This window comes from Ixodes scapularis, unplaced genomic scaffold, assembly GCF_016920785.2.
Source record: "Ixodes scapularis isolate PalLabHiFi unplaced genomic scaffold, ASM1692078v2 PGA_scaffold1__304_contigs__length_218370807, whole genome shotgun sequence".
NCBI lineage: Eukaryota > Metazoa > Arthropoda > Arachnida > Ixodida > Ixodidae > Ixodes > Ixodes scapularis.
This window is the reverse complement of record NW_024609846.1, coordinates 114,234,897-114,252,760: the sequence shown is the minus strand read 5'-3', so window position 1 is coordinate 114,252,760 and position 17,864 is coordinate 114,234,897. Positions and strand designations below refer to the sequence as shown.

At 44.9% G+C, this 17,864-nt stretch overlaps 1 protein-coding gene across 1 annotated transcript; it reads left to right on the top strand.

Moving 5' to 3' along the window:
- The first annotated feature begins 278 nt into the window (after nt 1-278).
- On the top strand, nt 279-17,339 carry LOC8053878 (sperm-associated antigen 7 homolog). Its single transcript, XM_029982260.4, has 7 exons — nt 279-566; nt 665-732; nt 2,091-2,179; nt 4,745-4,829; nt 4,898-4,987; nt 10,563-10,719; nt 16,632-17,339. Exons 1-7 carry the CDS (start codon nt 485-487, stop codon nt 16,778-16,780), a joined length of 720 nt encoding a protein of 239 aa, XP_029838120.1. The 5' UTR covers nt 279-484; the 3' UTR covers nt 16,781-17,339.
- Nucleotides 17,340-17,864: the final 525 nt, after the last annotated feature.

The window sequence follows — 17,864 nt, the reverse complement described above, 5'->3', positions numbered from 1 at the left end:
CGTGTTGTTATTTGTTTCTTTGTACTTAAGCATCATATGATTTACTGATTTAAGTATTTTTAGAAGAGAAAAAAATAAATAGTAAAAAAAATATTTATTCAAAAGTTTTATTTTATTTTGATAGTTTTAAATGTGTCCAAACTAGTAAACCACCCTCTAAACTTTATTAAATGCATTAAAATTTGTATGCACAATTGATGTAACCGGTGGCTTGACTTTTTTCTGAATAAAAGTGTGCTCGATTATTCAACTATCAATACAATTTGAGAGTTAAAAGCGCCGTTTAAAAGTACGTCACGTGCTTTGCGCGCTCTGTCGTTCACTGATCGGTTGTTTTGGTTGTTTTCGTTGTTTTGTTGGCGGTAAAATCAGTAAAACCAGTAAAACTACGCGAGTATGTACGAGTCACCCGTATGACGTCCTTGTAAGCGCCAAAAGCGTGAGGTGAGAAAAACCGAACGCGAGCTCATTGAGAGCTTTTACAATGGCGGACCTTTTGGGTTCTCTTTTGAGTTCCATGGACAAACCCCCTACTGTTGGGGACAAACAGAAGAAATTAATTCAAAGTAAGTGTCTCCCCGTCAACACTAAGAGCCACAGCCTCCCGCCGCATTAATATTTCTTGGCAGAACTAATGTCATCTGACTTTGTTTCTGCCTTGCAGAACAGCGCGACGAACACATGAAGCGGGAGGCCGAGGAGAAAGCCAAATTGAGAAAATTTCGGGATCAGGTAAAGGGGCACTCTCCTCTCCTTTTTGCGACGACGTGTATCCTCTTAATTATCGATCGTTGAGTGTGATTGTTTCCCAATTGTCGCTTTCTGCCTTTTAATCCACCGTTCGCGCGCGCTCGTGCGAGCCGCGGAGTGTAAACTATACTTCGTTCCAGCTTCGGTCCAGACGCAGCCGATGCTACAAGCGCGAGCATGTGGCCCAGAACAGTGCTTGCGCTGCACGAGCGCGCGTGCTTGGCAGGGATGCTGAAAGCTTGGAGCTCGCGCTTGTAGCTTTGGCTGCGTCTGGACCGAAGCTGAAACGAAGTATAGAGGGAGGTTTTCCCCGATTCGCAGAAATCGTCCAAAGGACAAAGCTACCGAAGCATATCAGTTGATGGTGTACTTCTGCCGTGACCTACTAAAATGTTAAACGCTAGTTAACAACAAATCAAAAATTAAAAAAAAATACGAAAAACAGGTTATTCTGTGGCGTTCTAGGCTCGGGAGCGCAATACGGAGCGCAAGTTCTGCAGCTTCATTTGCAGGGGCTGTTTGATGTCAGAACGCCGAGGTTGGATTGGCTCTGATTGGCTATGATTTAAGGGTAGTGGGTAAAACTCAAAGCAAGCTGCCTTGAGTTTTACTCACCATCCTTCAATCAGAGCCAATGTTATTAGATTGGCTCAGTTACGGAACTGCTCATAGACGCTGCACGCACGAGCAGTACCCCCCTTTCACACACCACGACTCGCCTTCCGTTGTTCGACACACCGGACGGCTGCTTTGGTAACTACAGTGTATCCTATGGAGTATGTACGTTTTGAAGCGCGGCGTCTAGATGGCGTTCCACCATAGTCTATGGAACACACAGTTCGTAAATAAAAATCTAGATGGCGCTTCGAATGACGGGAGGTGGACTGAAGTGAGTGAGGGGCGGTACCGCCTTCCGCGGAAGTTCCACAACTGAGGTAATCTAGTAACGTTGATCAGAGCCAACAAGAGTTTGGCGTTCTGTCGTCAGCACAACTCCTCCGCAAAAAGCAGACGAACCTGCTCTCCGCATACATCAAATACTTATGTCACCGTCGGACTCGGACATTGGCGAAGTAGGGTGCACAAGGGGGGGGGGGGGTTACAGGCAATTTGTTATCTCCCAAAATATTTCCTGTCACCACGTCTTTAGCCAGCGGCTCAGGAGTGTCATTGCACCTTAGAACTGAAAACAAAGCAAATTGTTTTCTTTTCGCGTTACCCGCTAACTCTTTTAAGCACGAGTGCATCTTCACTGAGGACTTTTTTTTTTTTCTATATTTGGTGTTTTTAAACTTTTGCAAACAGAGAACAACAGAATGTCTTTGTTTAAAAATTTCTAGGTTGAAGATCGCATCAACAGGTTCATCCAGAACCCCGAGAAACAGAAGCACAAGTTTGAACCCATGTCGAAAGTTCATCGGACCATTATGTAAGTTCTGCAAGTCATCTAGGTGCTGAAAGAAGGGCCCTTTTATGGTGCCATTTGGCCTACTTCATTATTCTATGTACTGCTAAAGCAATTAGAGTTCAGTGAAAAACAGGCGAAATACTGGATTCAAATGCTAAAATTCAAAATGTAGTTGAGCTTCAAGTGCTCACAGTATTTGTTAACCAAGTTGAATAATAATGACAGAAAATAATTGCAGGAGGTATTTTGGTTGTCACAGCATTGTCACACATAGAATATGCTTTTGGGTCAGTAAATGTTAATGCAATTGTTTATGTACTGAGTCTCGTACTTCAACCTCCAACAAGAATGAAATTGGTTATTTTTATGGTCACATGGTCATATACGCTGCCAGTGGGAGTGAGGTGCTACCTGCGATAGATCCGTGCTGTGGCGCAGGCTCATAAAAACATGGTGGGGTCTTCATACTCCAGCCTTTGAGCAGGTGTTTGAAGTCTCCTGCTACATTTCTATGAGCCATTTCAATTTTGGAAGTTTAAATTGACTTGCGATGCTCGAGCAACTATTTAAGCAAGTGGGTTTGTTTTAAGCAAAGCCGACAGTTGTAACTGTCTCACAGGTGTTCTTTATTATTGAGAAGCTGATGATTGCAGTGATGTGATGGGTCACTCGGACCAATCGCATCACTGTAATCAGTTTTTTGTTAACCGAGAATACGCACGAGGCAGTCAGCATTTTCAAACATTGTCTTGTCCCGCTTAAACATCTCTTCAAGACCCTCAAGCTCAATTCAAGAATGGCCACAGAAATTATCATAGTATTGGCAGATGGAAAAATCTGTAATCACATTAAAGGAATACTACAACGAAATTTAAGCACTTATATTTTGATTTATATGGGTTCAAAGGAGCAGTATCACATTGGACACACCAATATATTGTTAAAAAAAGATACAAAAATTGCATGTGACATGCTCTCCACTGGCTGCTCTCCCGAGTGTTACCAAAGTAGGCTGTTTGTAACGAAAAATACAGCCAACAGGCTCAAAATACAAACATGCAATTGACATTTATGAATATTGTGGATCATATTTAGCCTATTTTTGAACACGACGGGTATATTTCAAATTGCATTGACGTATCCCTTTAATATGTCTCTAAAAGAATGAGAATAGACTTCTAAATCCATAAAACAAGAAAAGTAAAATGAAAAAAAAAAAAATATATCACTGAAGTCTTTTTTCTTACTGCAAAGCCTAACCATAGAGTGCATGAGAGGTGCAGTGAAACTAACAGAAAGCAAAATAGCAGTGAGTCCCAATCCTGGCACTACTTTGGCATAGCCTTAAGCCACTGATAGTCAGCTAGCAGCCAGTTTTGTGGCCCCAAAGACATTTAAGGCTGGTTCACACGGTTGCATTGTCCGTGGGAATGAAATAATTCTGACAATGTTATAAGCAGGCCGTATACTTTCGAGTGTTTACTCGCGTCACAAATTGGGTGACGCTTTTCGGTGTTCGTTTATTTCCAAAATACCGGCACATTTCGGTGAATTGTCTCATGCAGGCACTTCAAACGGCTTTTATAGACTGAGAAAATTGCAAATAGAGACAAGCAGTCAAGATGAGAAATGGTTCAGCTTTTATTTGCATCTGATACACAATGTTCTTCACACTTCATTATTGTAATATATACATGCATACATTCCAAGGCTTGCATCTGTCATTATTCCAGAATGTGCGCTCTACATTTGCGTTAGGACACGGGAAGTCCTAAAACGTCCAAAGAGGCTTGGGAGAGTACTGTCCAGTCTGGTGAATGCAACTTCCAAAATGGCACAGGGTCAACAGCGGCACTGATGGCATAGTAACAGTAATGGAGGAACTCATCTTCCAGATCGCTGAGTTTACATTCATCGAGCACAACATGCCTGTAGATGCTTTCATAGGGAAAAAATCCCTCTGGCAGTTCCATCTTGGTGCAAGGATTAACTATCTGCATGGAGTACCAGAACTAGTCATCCATGAACTACGGGTCATCAGAGATGTTATGTGAAATAATCTTGAGCCACTTGGCTTCAATCGAGTCTGGCGAACAACTACATAAAACTTTTTCAATAAAAAAAAAAAAAAAAAAAGATTTGTTTGTACAAAGATATTTAAAAACCGGTATATTTCGGTTTTAACCAATCTTTTATTTTCGACGCTGGTGGATGTTTATCGGTGGCTTTCGGTTAAAACCGGAAAGTATACGGCCTAGTTTTAAGCAACTATTCCTTATAAATAGTGCATAGATCTGATCTTGGAAATAATGCAAAACCTTCGGTCTACTTTCACAAGTTGGAAGTGTTTCAGGGCTGCTCGACAGACGGCACCAGGGTGCCGGCGGTTACAAAAGGTGTTGAGGCAGACTCGGCATGGCCATCGCAAATGTGTGAACCAACCTTTACGGGGGAATGTGCTCATCGGGGAACGTTTTGTGACTAGCCAAAAGCAGAGTAAAGAAACATAGGAAATAAGTATGGAATAGAATTTTATGCGTCGTGTTGTTGCCGTGAACGTGTCTGTGCTTGCTTCGTCTGCTCCAGTCATGACGTCGCAGACATTGCGGGTCTAACCGCTTTCTCCTTTGGCGAAGAGGAGGTGGACCGGTACGTCATGGTATTCAAGAAGGTAAGTGGGATGGGTCGCGGCGCCGCAGATGCGGTATATCAAACAATGTCATTACTTTTGCGTTGCAGGAGTTTGCGCCCTTGGACGATGAACTGGCGGCCTACCGCAAAGGGGAAGAGTGGGACCCGGAAAAGGCAAAGGCAGTCGCCCGGCAAAAGGTTTGCAAAGTTCCTCTTTATATACAAATTTACGCACATTTTATGTCTTCCGTCAAGTGCCGCGGGGCCCTTACAAGTACCATCCCAGCCTCATGTGGGCCGCAGCTTCTCTCTTGGAATGAGTGCAGTTGGTTGCCTAAGCCATTCATCCTGCCTTACACCTTTTTCTTGCTATGAGCTTCTTCTCTTATCACCCGGTTCGAGGGGGGATCAACGTGGAGCGAAAGCTCGCTCTACAGAACTCGGGGTTTAGTTCCTACCCCTGCCCATTTCAATCTGGATGAGTGTCACACTAGCATGTGGCCGTGTATCATGCGTGATGCACGTTTCAAGGGCAACAGGTTAGCGGTAGTATAGTCGAACCTCGTTAATTCATACTCGAGGGGGACCGAAAATTTGTTTGAATAAAGCAAAGTTTGAATTAGTGGGAGTTTCCTCTTATAGACACACATAGGAGGGGACCTGCATGTTAGTTTGAATTATCCGAAAAATTGAATTAGCGAAATTCAACTGTACTGCACTTGCTAAATTTCTCGTCTACAGCGGAGACACCACACGCCCATTGGGGCTGACTTCCCACTCTCTGAACATACACGGAACAGAATTACTTTACACCACTTGTTTGAATTTTTCTCAACATGCGATACTGCTGTGCTGCTATTTAAAGAAAAGGGTGTGACTGGCTGGGAGGCAAGGATTGAGAGGAAGCAGAGTCAAGGCGAAATGCTGCCTTCCAGTATAAAAGAGCTCTAGTGAAAACTGGCAGTCTTGGCAGTGAAGGCAGCAAGCTGCAGCAAAAGCTAACAAGCGAGCAGTAGCTATGGTAAACTCTGCCGCAGCTCAGCCACTAAAAGTTAGGGCAACTGAGTTACCTCATACTCCTATCCTTCTCTGGTATTAAACTGCAAGATCTTACCTTTCTGAGGTGGTACTCCTGCATCGAGGCAGTGATGGAAGTGCTGCGCCAAACTGCCACGAACGAAAGTCTGCTACATCATGCGCCAAAATGTCATTTTTGCTAAGAATTGCACCACCTCTGCACCAAGGTGGGCATAAACAAAGCACAAAATAAAAAATATTTTATTATTGGCCGGCTTTAATTTTTAGACAAGTAGGAGGAAAAGAAAATGGTGGAAATATGTATTTCACAGCGTCTCTACTTAATGTATAGTTTGTTTCATCTTACTAGATCACAGCAAAGTCGAAAGTTAGAACACATACAACCCAAAACACGTAAAAGCGCAAGTCACGGGACATTCGCTCCACATGGTTGGTTTAGCCGATGAGAGAACATGTTTTAAGAAGATGACGAATGCTTGTAGCATCAGCTGCACTTTGACTTAAGGTGAAACGAAGTATAAAGATTGCTTGTCAACCATGTTGGCCGATTAATGCTCTGGCCAGTTGATCACCGACATTGTCTAAATTTTAAGGTGATGTCGGCAAAGTCAGAAGCTAAAAGTTGCGCAAAAACTTTGCAAACTAGTAGGATGGTGGCTACTGTGATAAAACAGAACCAGGGTCTTGTACTCCTGGTGAGATCAGGACCGTGGCACTTCACTCATGTCAACCTTTAACGAGGGCTGTGTGAATATTAGATATTTCGAATATTAGTTTCGAGTAACAGACTATTCAATATTCACTTCGACAAGAACTGCACTAGTCGCGTTTTCTTAAGTGTTGACTGCGGCAGGTTAGCCATGTTGAGTGCGCTTCTTACCAAGCACCGGTGCACTGCGGAGCAGCAGTACCCGCGGAGCTTGCTTCCATGGGTAGGCTGCTCCGCAATGCAATACCCGTGGAGTAACCTGCGGTTATTGCACTGCGCTGCACATGTTGCTTTTCTGCAATACATCAATGCTCGGTCAAGGCCCATACGCACATTCGCGTTTGAACGCGTTTGAGTGCGTTGCGGAGTCCTTGCGGCCTGGCGCGGTCGCTTGCGGAGCAACGCGCGCTTTCCCTCAACGCTCGGTAGAGCGACGCAAGCGAGTAGAGACTCGCTCAACTTTCCGAAGCGTTGAGGTGCATTTGGGTGCGTTCGACCAATCAGGAGCCGAAAAAGGAGAGGGGGGGACGTGTTCGCTTGCACCACCTAAAGTCACCAGGCCAACTCGGCGAGACGTATCCGGTTCGCCGGTCGCAGTGCTTGCTTTTTCGTTTTGGGGTGTGGTGTGGACTGTATTTTCCAAGGCTGCAATGGTTCAAGCTTGACAAAACGTCGAGGAAGCCGGCGAGATTGTCCCAAGATCGAACACTTCGACGCTGTCGCTGTGCGCCGCCATGTTGCCTTAGATTTCGCTTACTATAGGTGAGCTGCTAGCGATGATAGCGCATTCTTATTGGCTCTTGACTGCGGTTGACTGCGTGTCAACGCAACTGTGCGTACAAGTTTGGCGCAAGCGGTCTTCGCAACGCAACGCGCCCGCTTGCCGCTACAGAACGCACCGCGCTCAAACGCGAATGTGCGTATGGGCCTTAAGAAGCGCACTCAACGGGGTAACCTGCCTCATTAAACACTTAAAAAAGTATGAATATCGCAATTGCGTTCTTGGAAGAAACGCATACATTCAAAGCGGGATGGTGCACGCGTGCCAGCTGTATTTGAAAATAAATGGAAACTTTGTGAATGTGTTTATCTACATTGTAGTAAAAGTTTCAAAATTAAACTGACTTATGCATGAGTATACTATGTTAGGCAGAGATGCCCTTACAACCCGCATTCATCATGCGCGATTCATACTTTTTTAACTCGAGATTAAAGAAAGAATATTTTATATGGCAAGATTGGTAAGTTCACTCGACTGGGTATCGTTGGCCATCTCTATAGAATTAATTTTATGTCAGATCCGTCGTTTACTTGCCATCCCAAGACGTCAGACCTTCTGAGGTCACAGTTCATAAATGTAGATATATTAAACTTTCAAGCGGAACAACCTTCAAAAGTTAACTGGGTTTTCGTCTAAGCATTATGCAATGGTAGTGAAAGGCATGGAAAAACTACTTGATATTCAAATCGAAAATATTCGGCCAAAACCACTTTTTGCGTCAAATTCACTTCAAACTCAAAATTCACTATTCGCTTAAGACTACCTTCAATGCCTCTCGCCAGCGTACGCACGCACATCAAGCTTTATTGCTTTGCGTGGGAGTATTAGGAGCAGCGGTTGACAGGGGGGAGTGCCTGGGTTAGCTCAGTAAGCATGAAAATTATGCTCAGTATTGCAGGTCGTCCTTTTTTGGCCTTGATCTTATGTTGATCTCTAATTATAAAAAGCTGCGCTGAGAAAGAGAATAAAAAATTGTAGAGCCTTTCCACTTCACATGAAGATGAAGGACCAGCGAAGCTGTTATTTTTACGACGTCTAGGACGATGCCTAGAGGACAACGTCTAGGACGACCTTGAGGACAACGCCTAGAGGACGACCTCAAGGACAACGTCTAGGACGACCTCTAGGACGACTTCTAGGACAACGTCTAGGACGACCTCAAAGATTACTTCTAGGACGACCTCGAGGACGACGCCTAGAGAGGACAACCTCAAAGATTACTTCTAGAACGACCTCAAGGACGACGCCTAGAGAGGACGACCTCAAGGACAACTTCGAGAACGACGTCTAGGACAACCTCAAGGATGACACCTAGAGACGATAGCAAGGAATCAGGACCCCACTATTTAATAATGCCAAGGAAGGCTGGTTCACGTTGGTTGCTCTGTCTTTTTAATTTTTTTTTATCCATACTTTCCCCGACCTATGGGGAGTTGTCTGTCAACATCCGTGGACACATTGTTTCCCAGATCCTTGTGCATAACAGCTTCGCTGTAAAAACACGGGTCTATATTTGAATAAATATACTAGTCAAGGTACTTCGCATGCAGCCGTCGATTGAAAGAGCAGCTAACTTTGACTCAACTCTGGTTCCAATGCCGCTAACAGTGTCACCTCTAAAGCGCAGGTGTAGGCTCTCATAATATTTGTGGGTGGTTGTTTTTGCAGTTTATCATATTAAAGCCTCGAGTTTTGTAGGTTCATAAAACTTGGGGTATGCATTTTTATTGCTAGACGTGTTAGCGGATAGGCTGGCTTTTCCTGGCGTTTTACAGAATTTACAATTTCTAGGCTAAATAAACTATCGAGCGTAAAAGGGGAAGGGGAGTGAGGCTTTATCCCAACTGAAGTGTTGTGCTTTGACTAGTCTCTCAACTGTTTTCTTTATTTTTTTTTTAATATTCATTGTAAATGGAATTTACTCTAACCAGAGCATTATTTCTAAAAAGAAGGCTCTGTGTTCCTTTTGCCCCCTATCTATTCTTTGTGCAATACCATAAATGAACTTGTTGAGCGATGCAATAATTTTTTGTTATTATCAAGTGATGTGCTAACAGACCTTTGCATCTGTTCCAAAAGCATCAGTGGCTGCCCCTAACCAATATTTCGCCTGCTACAGAAGCTGTTCCAAAAGGTATAATGCCACTTCCATCACTATTGAGGGCTCTCATGTCATGCTTTCAGCTTTCAATCAAGGCATACAGAAAGGCTAAAATCTGGAAATGCTCCTAGTACATGCTTGACCGGCACAGCATTAAGAACATACTCTGCGGTCAGATGACGAGCTGCTCCTACCCGGGCAGCGATCGGTGGCTCGTAAAAACTGGGAGCATTGGCACTGGTGTGTGGACTATACTCAAAAGTCCTACTTTCCTTTGTGCACATTCCAGTACAGTATTTTCTAAAAATAATGCTTAAAGATTAAATCGCCTCGTCTCTTGTGTGAGAAGTCTGCAACATTGTGTACTGCTTCTTAGCCTTAGCGCCGCCACACGAGCGTCAACCTCTGGTGAAGGGGCGCTATCCTAGCAGTTGTCTTCTGTTACGCAATGGGCAGTCAATACAACGTTCATTAGGATGGCACCTCTTCGTTACAGTAGGGCCCTCGCATTTACACATAATGAACTATACTCGGGAACAACTTTTCTTTGCATCTCCGGCGAGAGGAGGAGCGCCCGTGCACAGCTTTAATCGGCACTCAAAATGGTAGAGGGAATGGGTGCCTGTACCTTCCACTGCGTTGCCAAGAAAAGTTGCCCCCGACTATAGCAGCTCCTCCCCCCGATTTTTCTTGTAGGTTAGTAACTGGTTAGGGAAACTAATTGAGTGCACACTGTTGTTCCTAATCTCTTTCTATGCTTGGGGACAACTTTCTGTGGCATTTCTTTAGTCGGTGCTCAACCTGGCCGAGGGCACACATTCGTGTACCTTTGGCTCCATAGCCACAAAATGTTCCTGCCGAGCTTCTTCCTCTCCGGCACTCATCGCCCAGACGAAAAATGTCATTGGGCTGGGGACGATCGTGCAGCACCTGATATTCTGCGCGAGAAAGCTACCGCGCATGCCGAGGATGCGTTCCACAGCGTAGAGGACAAAGTGGGCGGAGCGCAGAAGACAATCGTTGGAACGGTCTCTGGCTGTGTGGTACGGGTTCAATGCATATGCAGCGTTGTCACAAACTGGCTTAGATAACGAATCTGCTGCTTACAGGCATGCAAGGTGAGCATTGTCATCGCTTGTCGCAGGAGCTCGCCGCTGCAGCCTTAGCAGAGCAAGACAAGGAATCGAGCAGGGGGAGCACTCCCCAGACGGACTACCACGAGAAGTACGAGAAGTTACTAGGTCGGGAGTCCGGCAAGGACGCTGCCAAGATCACCACTCCCAACAAGCAGTTCGGCTTTGGTATGCTTTCTGCTCAATCCCTCCACTTCTGCCGCATCTTGCACAGTATTGCGCGCTCCATTTCACCCGCAGGGCTACCATTGTCTTTAGAGAGCTACCTAGGCACGACTTCTAGATGTCCGTAGAAACACGACCTACAAGTGCCCGATTATCGTGGGAAAATATTTACAGCTCATATCCGGACTATTTTCCGCATGATAAAATCGCCCGTTAAGAACTGCATGCTCAAGGTTGGTCCCGTCTCTTTTCCGCAGTCACGTGCAACGACTTACATAACTTGGAATATTTGTGACGTAATAAGCTATCTCAGGTACATCTTCATTCTTAAAGGGTCAATGCAATGATTTGTGTACTTTGCGCAAATACCAGTTGGAACGAATCCCTGAAGTTAATGGCCTGTGAAACACCCACTCGTTTTTCACCACATGCAATCGAAGTCGCAGAAAAAAATGAAAGAAAAACGAGTAGCGTTCACCCTCTCAACTCGCAGCCAGAACAAGCGGCCGCTTGATCTGGAGTCATTATATTGTCACGGATGACAAGTGATGAGGCGACAGAAACTGAAGTAAACTAAACGTTTAATGGGGGCGAACTTGTGCCAAAATTAATAAAAGGAAAAGGAAACAGAAGAAAGCAGGAGAGTGTCGCGGGCGTCGATGTCGGCGAAACCACAGGATCGAGCGCTGGGGCGAGACTGAGTCCGGTTCGCCATGCGGCACCCCTTATGTACATGCGTGAGCTTCTGGAATAATCAGCGTAGAATGTTCGACGCGTAGAACGTTCGGACCTCGAACACGCAACATGATTCTCGAATCTACCAGAAAACTAAATTGCAGGAATAACAAAAGATGTGGCGCTCCCAGGAATCGAACCCTGGCTTTTCGCGTGGGAGCGAGGTACGATAACCGTTAGGCCACGCGCGCGCTGCCTACTTGGCCAGTTGCGCACGCAGCAATATGCCGCCAATGTTAATCATAGCCACGCGCTAAGGTTCACAAGGCACAGGACACGTGCTGAGTTCCAGCCATTGTTGGGGGTCGGTGGCCGAGTGGTCTAGCGCACACCAGTTCGGAGCACGTGGAGCGAAAGCTCGCGCTGCAGAACCCAGGGATCCTGGGTTCGAGCCCCACCCCTGCCCGTTTCGATCTGGATGAGCATCGTACCGGCGTGCGGTCGTGTATCACTACTGCGTGATGCACGTTAAAGACCCCAGGCTAGCGGCTGTACCGCACTGGCTAAATTTCTCATCTACAGCTGGGAGACTCGTCGCCCCTGTGAGGCAGACCAAGTTCTAGGCTGTATAAACACACACACAACCCAATTTTTTTTTTTCCAGCCATTGTTATGGTTCGGCTGTCGTCGTCATTGCAGCGATCGGACACAGGCCACTACCCAAGTGCTTGTTGAGCTATCGATTATCACGAGCTCAGATTGAGTGCCCACGCAATGCTCGGGTCCAATCTATGAGCCGCATTCAAATATCCTCACTGGGCAGTACTGCGACTGCCCAGCTACGTCATCAAGTTCTGCAAAAGAGAGATTGAATCAAAAAGCCTGCTTTTTTCCTTTAAATTGCACTGCAACAAATTAGTTTCTTGGCCAGTGTAATAGCGTGTGAGTATCCCTCAGTCCCACTACTGCCAGTGAGCTTGTGTAAAGTGAAAAACATTCCAATTGAATATCGTTGCCTTTCCCCTTTAAGAACATAGTACACAATTTCGATGACCGCTGAAACACCAAAAACATGTTGACCTAAAGAAAACTTGAGTGTACTATAGCCAGGAGGAAATGAGACAGCCCACACGACTTGCAGAGTCTATGCTGGCCTCCTGGTTTCGGTTGGATTTTGGTTTTCTCTGCAAGTGACCGTAAAGCCTCTCAATCTTGAGGAAATTCTGCACCTGATTGCACTGCCTGTGGAGCAAATCATCACTGCAAGTCTTTATTCTCTTTAGTCTGGCGGTCTTTGTGGTTCAATATTTTGCAGGTTTTATAAGAGGTAAAGAGGAAAACTAGGATACAATTAAGTTAGTGCGGAAAACAGCAATGCCAAGTTTACCAAAATTTGTTCACGAAAACACCGCCAAATGCAATGGCTCTAGATGAATATATGGAGCTGAGAAACTCTCGCTTGAAGTTTATCCCATGCTTTACATTGGGCCCTTTGACACTTAAAGATTGCCGTTGTATTACCCTCGATACCAAGCAAGAAATGTGCACCAACAGACTGACGATGCACCTATGCAGTCATGTTTCGGGGGGGTGGTTATCGTTTGAGCCCGTTTTCGTTTCGCCCATCTCACTTGGCCCTTTTCAAAACAACCATACTCAAAAAGATCTTCTCTTTTGGACCTGTCGCATTTGGTCCTTTCCCGTTTCGTCCTTTGCATTTCAACCCTCCTCATTTGGGCCTGTTCTCGTTTCGACCTTCTCACCTGGCCCTTTCCAAAACAGCCATTCTCAAAAATATCTTGCTTTGACCCGTCGCTCTTTCCACACCAAAATTGTTTTCTTTTCGGGTAATATTAATAAATACATTGATATCTATTGTGTGTGCGTGCGTGCATGCGCGCCACGCTACTGGCGTACTCTTTCTGCTAAGGACTTTTGCAGTGCGTCGAGGTTGTCATGAAAAGCTACTAGCTGACAATAAAACAGACGAACTATTTATCGCAGCCAGATCATATTCCGAAATGTCACGTTGCTTGAGGTCTCTCGACTTGGAACAGTGCCACCACTTCTATAATGTATGCTATTTCTGTTCAAACAAAATTTCCAAATTAAATGTTTATCGCTGTTTTTTTTTCGTTTGCTTAGAGGAAGAGAAGTAGGCGTCATTGTACGATTCTTGGTGCGTACCTCTACACATAAGATATATCTGATGGTATGTTGGGTGCCCAAGCAAGCTAAGGCTCATCAACAAAGCCGCGAAGGCATAACGACGTTAGAAGCATGCCGAACTAGTGCCATTCGGTCGTAGCGCGAACGTACGAAATGTGAATGGGTCCAGTTGATGAAAAATACAATTTGGATCTTACGAGAAGGTTCAAACAAGGCGGACCAAATGAGAATGGGACGAAATACGCACGGTCAAAATGTGAATGGGACATTTTCAGTTAATGGGCAAAATGAGAATGGGCCCAGTTGCGAAAAAAAACGATTCGGATCTTATGAGAACGAATAAATGAGAATAAGACGAAATGTGCAAGATTCAAATGCGAATGAGACGTTTTGAGATACACCCATTTAAGGGCCCTTGAAAAGAAAAAAATTTTTTTTTTTAAACAGGCTGGTTGGGACACGCCTGTCAAAAAAATTAATTTTACGCGAAAAAAAAAAAAAAATGTTGACGGCGCGAGGCACGATTTAGTCGGTAGTCGCCTCCTTTCCACTTGCTTTCTTTTGGCATTTCGGGTGCGTAGAGGAGAGGTGGATCGGCTTGGCCATCATGTTGAGGTGGAAAAAGCATGACCATTCCGTGACATCATGGACTTCGTGTGCAGAATTTAAAATGAATCTCGCGCCGTCAATATTGCTCTAAAACATTGGGGTTTTTTTTGCGTAAAGTTATTTTCTTGAAACGCATGTCCCAACCAGACGGTTGAAAAAAACATTTCTTTTATTTTCAGGGACCCTTTAAGGCACATTCAGATATGAACGGTCGCGTCACAACAGGTTGCAACCGTTCACGAGACGGTTGCCGTGGCAACCGAAATTCATGAAACAATTTGGAACAGGACGTTGGGAGTTGCATAACACAGTCGGTGATGTCTGAACTTATTTTCTTCAATTCGTAGAACCATGGGTGCAGAATTTTTTTTTTTTTTTCTTTTTATATTTACAATTTTTGTAATAAAAATTCTCTTGTCGCACCACACACTTCCACGCTTGCACAGACATCTTGCGAGAAGCGTGGGACACCTGCCACGAGACGACGGGTGTCCCTCATCTTCCGGGGGATGGGTGTCTTCACCCCACTTGGCTGCAAAGTAAAGTTGTTCCCAAACATATTGATCATCTCGTCGACCCCGGGCGTAATCTTCAGCTACACAATGAGGCGGCTTCGAGGTATCCAAATCCAGCGTTCCCCCGGTAGTATAGTTGCCGACAAGATGAGAACAGCAGGCAAGAACTTCGGCTGTCCAGCGCAAGCTTCCTACCTTCGACAACGCTTCGGCGTCTCGTTAGCTTCGAGCTTGCACGCACTGCCAAAGCATGACAGAAGGCAAAGGGTGTGAACCGGAGGTTGGGCATCCGAAAGAGAGCACCCTGCCGTCCTCATTATGTCGGTGACTGGGGGAGCGCAGAATTGTGGTACAGAATATTCGGGGTGCCTTTTTTTGGGGGGGCTTTACAAATTTATTTTGGAAAAACCCATGAAAGCTACACTAATGCGGTCTGCAGTGTTGTGAAGCACTTTAAGTATGCTGTACTTTGCTTCAAGCAGGTGCATACTTGTACTTGAAGTTTTTTTTTTTGTTTTTTTTTTTTGGTACTTTCCGAGCAAAGTACAACTTCCGACTAAAGACGCATTATCGTCTTTCGAGGCGTCATCCAGTCATTTCTCCGGGTGAAGTAATGGAGGCTATAAGACAGGTACAAATAAGTGCCTTATAAGCTGATGGTGTTAAATAGTTTCTCAGCAAGAGTAAAACTACTACTCTGTGGCCACTTGACTTTATCCAACATTTGCCACTATTTTCGAAAATAACGGATGCACTCTCAAGTACTCATGGAAGTTTAAAAAACAAAACATTGTTTAAGGGAATGAAAGGGCATCACGAAAGATTCTGTGTATTTACAGTACTTTATTTCAAGTACATTGCACCTGGTGTACTTAGTACTACTTTATTGTAGTAAATAACCTTTACTTTACTTTGTACTTAATTTCAGGTACTTTTTACATGTACTTTAGCCAACACTGGTGGTCTGTGCGGGTAAGTCGTGCGGCCAGGGGGACATGATATGAGGGGCTAGTTGCTACGATAAGTCGGATAATTAACTAAAATTTGTTCATTAACTTTTTAATTAGTGAGGATATGCATATGGTTCTAATTAGAAACTTGCTGAGCATTAGTGAAAACTGCCAGGTTGATCAATTTTAGGAAGACTTGAAAGTGCGTGGGAAGCATGGTAGTGCGCCAAAGTTACCCTTGTGCGAAAAACGGAAAGCTGGCGTTGCAAAAACGCAAATGACAGGATGCGAAATGTGCCTTGCCTTTTCGCATCAATAGCGCACCATGCTCTCCAAGTCTTAAATTTACCTACCGTAAAATCCTGAGAGATGCCCCACCCTCGAAAGGTGGCCCACCATTACGTTTTGCTTGATTTTATACATTTTTTTATACACCAAACGATGGCCCACTTCTAGTAATAGTAGTACTGGGATCCATGATGGCCTCAGCGCGTAAATGCGGCTAGTTAGCTGCAGCGGGATATACCCGATCATTGATGATTGGGAAGCAGTCATCTTTACTTCGTTGCCCCTCGCCACGATAACAAGCTTGGAAGGGAAGCATGACCTAAAAATATAATAATTTCAACTTTTCTTGATTGTACACCGAAAGTTAGCCCACCACATATTTTCACCTGATTTTCTCTTGATTTTAGGTGGGCTATCTTTCGGGATTTTATGGTACTTGGTGGTTTTCGAAGGTACTTGGCTAGTTTCTAAATTGAAACCATTTAGTTATCTTCACTAACTCAAAAAGGTAACTAACAAATTTAAGCTCATAAACTGACTTATTGTGACGATTAGTCCCCTGTATTATGTCCCCTTGGCCGTATAACTTGCTTGAACAAATCACATTAGTGTATCCTTCACAATTTTAAAAAACAAATTTGTAATGCCTAAGACAAAAGTGCCCTGTACATCAGATTGTCCCCGTTACGACAAAACATTAATCTTCCAGTGCCGAGCGAAAACAAGAGGGACAAGCGGACGGTAGAGCAAGCCCTCGCCGACATCCGTGCCAAGAAGCAGAAGCGGGCCGACGAAGGGAATGTGGAGGAGGAGAGCACAGAAGGTCACAGCACAGAAAAGGCAGGAGACGGCTGCTAGTAGACTACAAGGCCTCGTCGGGGAGCCCGTCTAGTCAGACGGAACGCCCGTTATTTGCTGGGGGGGCAGGTTCCTGCGTTGGTCACTTCAGGCTCTATATTCCTGGCGTCAACCATTTTGTACTACGTTGTTGGGGCTAGTCTACCAAAGCCAGTTGCGCATGCGAATGAGACGCTAGCCGAACCCTTGTGCTCTCACAGCAGTGCGAAGTTTCAGCGCCGAGGAAGCCACGCTAGCCTCGACAATCAAGTGCACTATAATTAACGCCGAGTATGAACTGAAACGACGAATTAGCCGTAGTAACTCGTAGCTTGCGTTGCATATGCAGCTCGTCTGCGATACCAATATTTTTTTTTGACTGTGTATACGGGTCGCTTAGAAATTTAGGGTAGAAGAGACCCTGGGATGCTGCATACCCCCCAAGCAGTTGAGGACAAGCATACCGCCGCGTGTACCTGGCTGCCTTTACCTGTATTTTGTAAAAATGTATTATCAAAAACTTTTGTTGACTGAATTATTTTTAATAAATTTATTCCTACCACAGGAAGCTCTGCAGGAATCAGATGAAAATGAGTTCTGAGAGCAGCAGGGCTGAAAAAAAGTCTGTGTACCTCCCGACAGCATCTGAGCAGACACATGACTTTGCAGCCTGTTGTATATTGCTCGAAACCTGTTTTAGGGTATATATTTCAATTCTCCCTACAATAGTTTACAGCTAAAGCCTGATACAATTGTGAGCCAGTTCAAGAAACTTGTATCGGAGTGGTACGCCAATGCGCATGTCTGACCAGTATGTTTAGCAATCTCAAACTTGCTCTCGGTTGGACATAGTGGCCTATAGCTTGAACTGTGGTCCGTCCATGGGGTGAGACAAAGTATAGGTCCAACCATGGTCCAACCACAGCTCCCGTCAAAGTAAAACGGAGCGCCGGATCGGCGACCGAACTCCATCGCCGCGCTATCTAGCAGCGCCGGCTGGAACTGATAGGCTACATCTGCGCATGCAAACGTGCCTTCCATGGGGCCTCCGTTTTCTTCTCCTTACCCACATGTTATCGGTGGTTCGAGCGGCACAACGCTCTTT

Coding starts and splice junctions, on each gene's coding strand:
- LOC8053878 (XM_029982260.4), top strand. CDS start 485: ATGGCGGACCTTTTGGGTTCTCTTTTGAGTTCCATGGACAAACCCCCT. Junction 567..664: donor ACAGAAGAAATTAATTCAAA/GTAAGTGTCTCC, acceptor TCTGCCTTGCAG/AACAGCGCGACGAACACATG. Junction 4,830..4,897: donor ACGTCATGGTATTCAAGAAG/GTAAGTGGGATG, acceptor TTTGCGTTGCAG/GAGTTTGCGCCCTTGGACGA.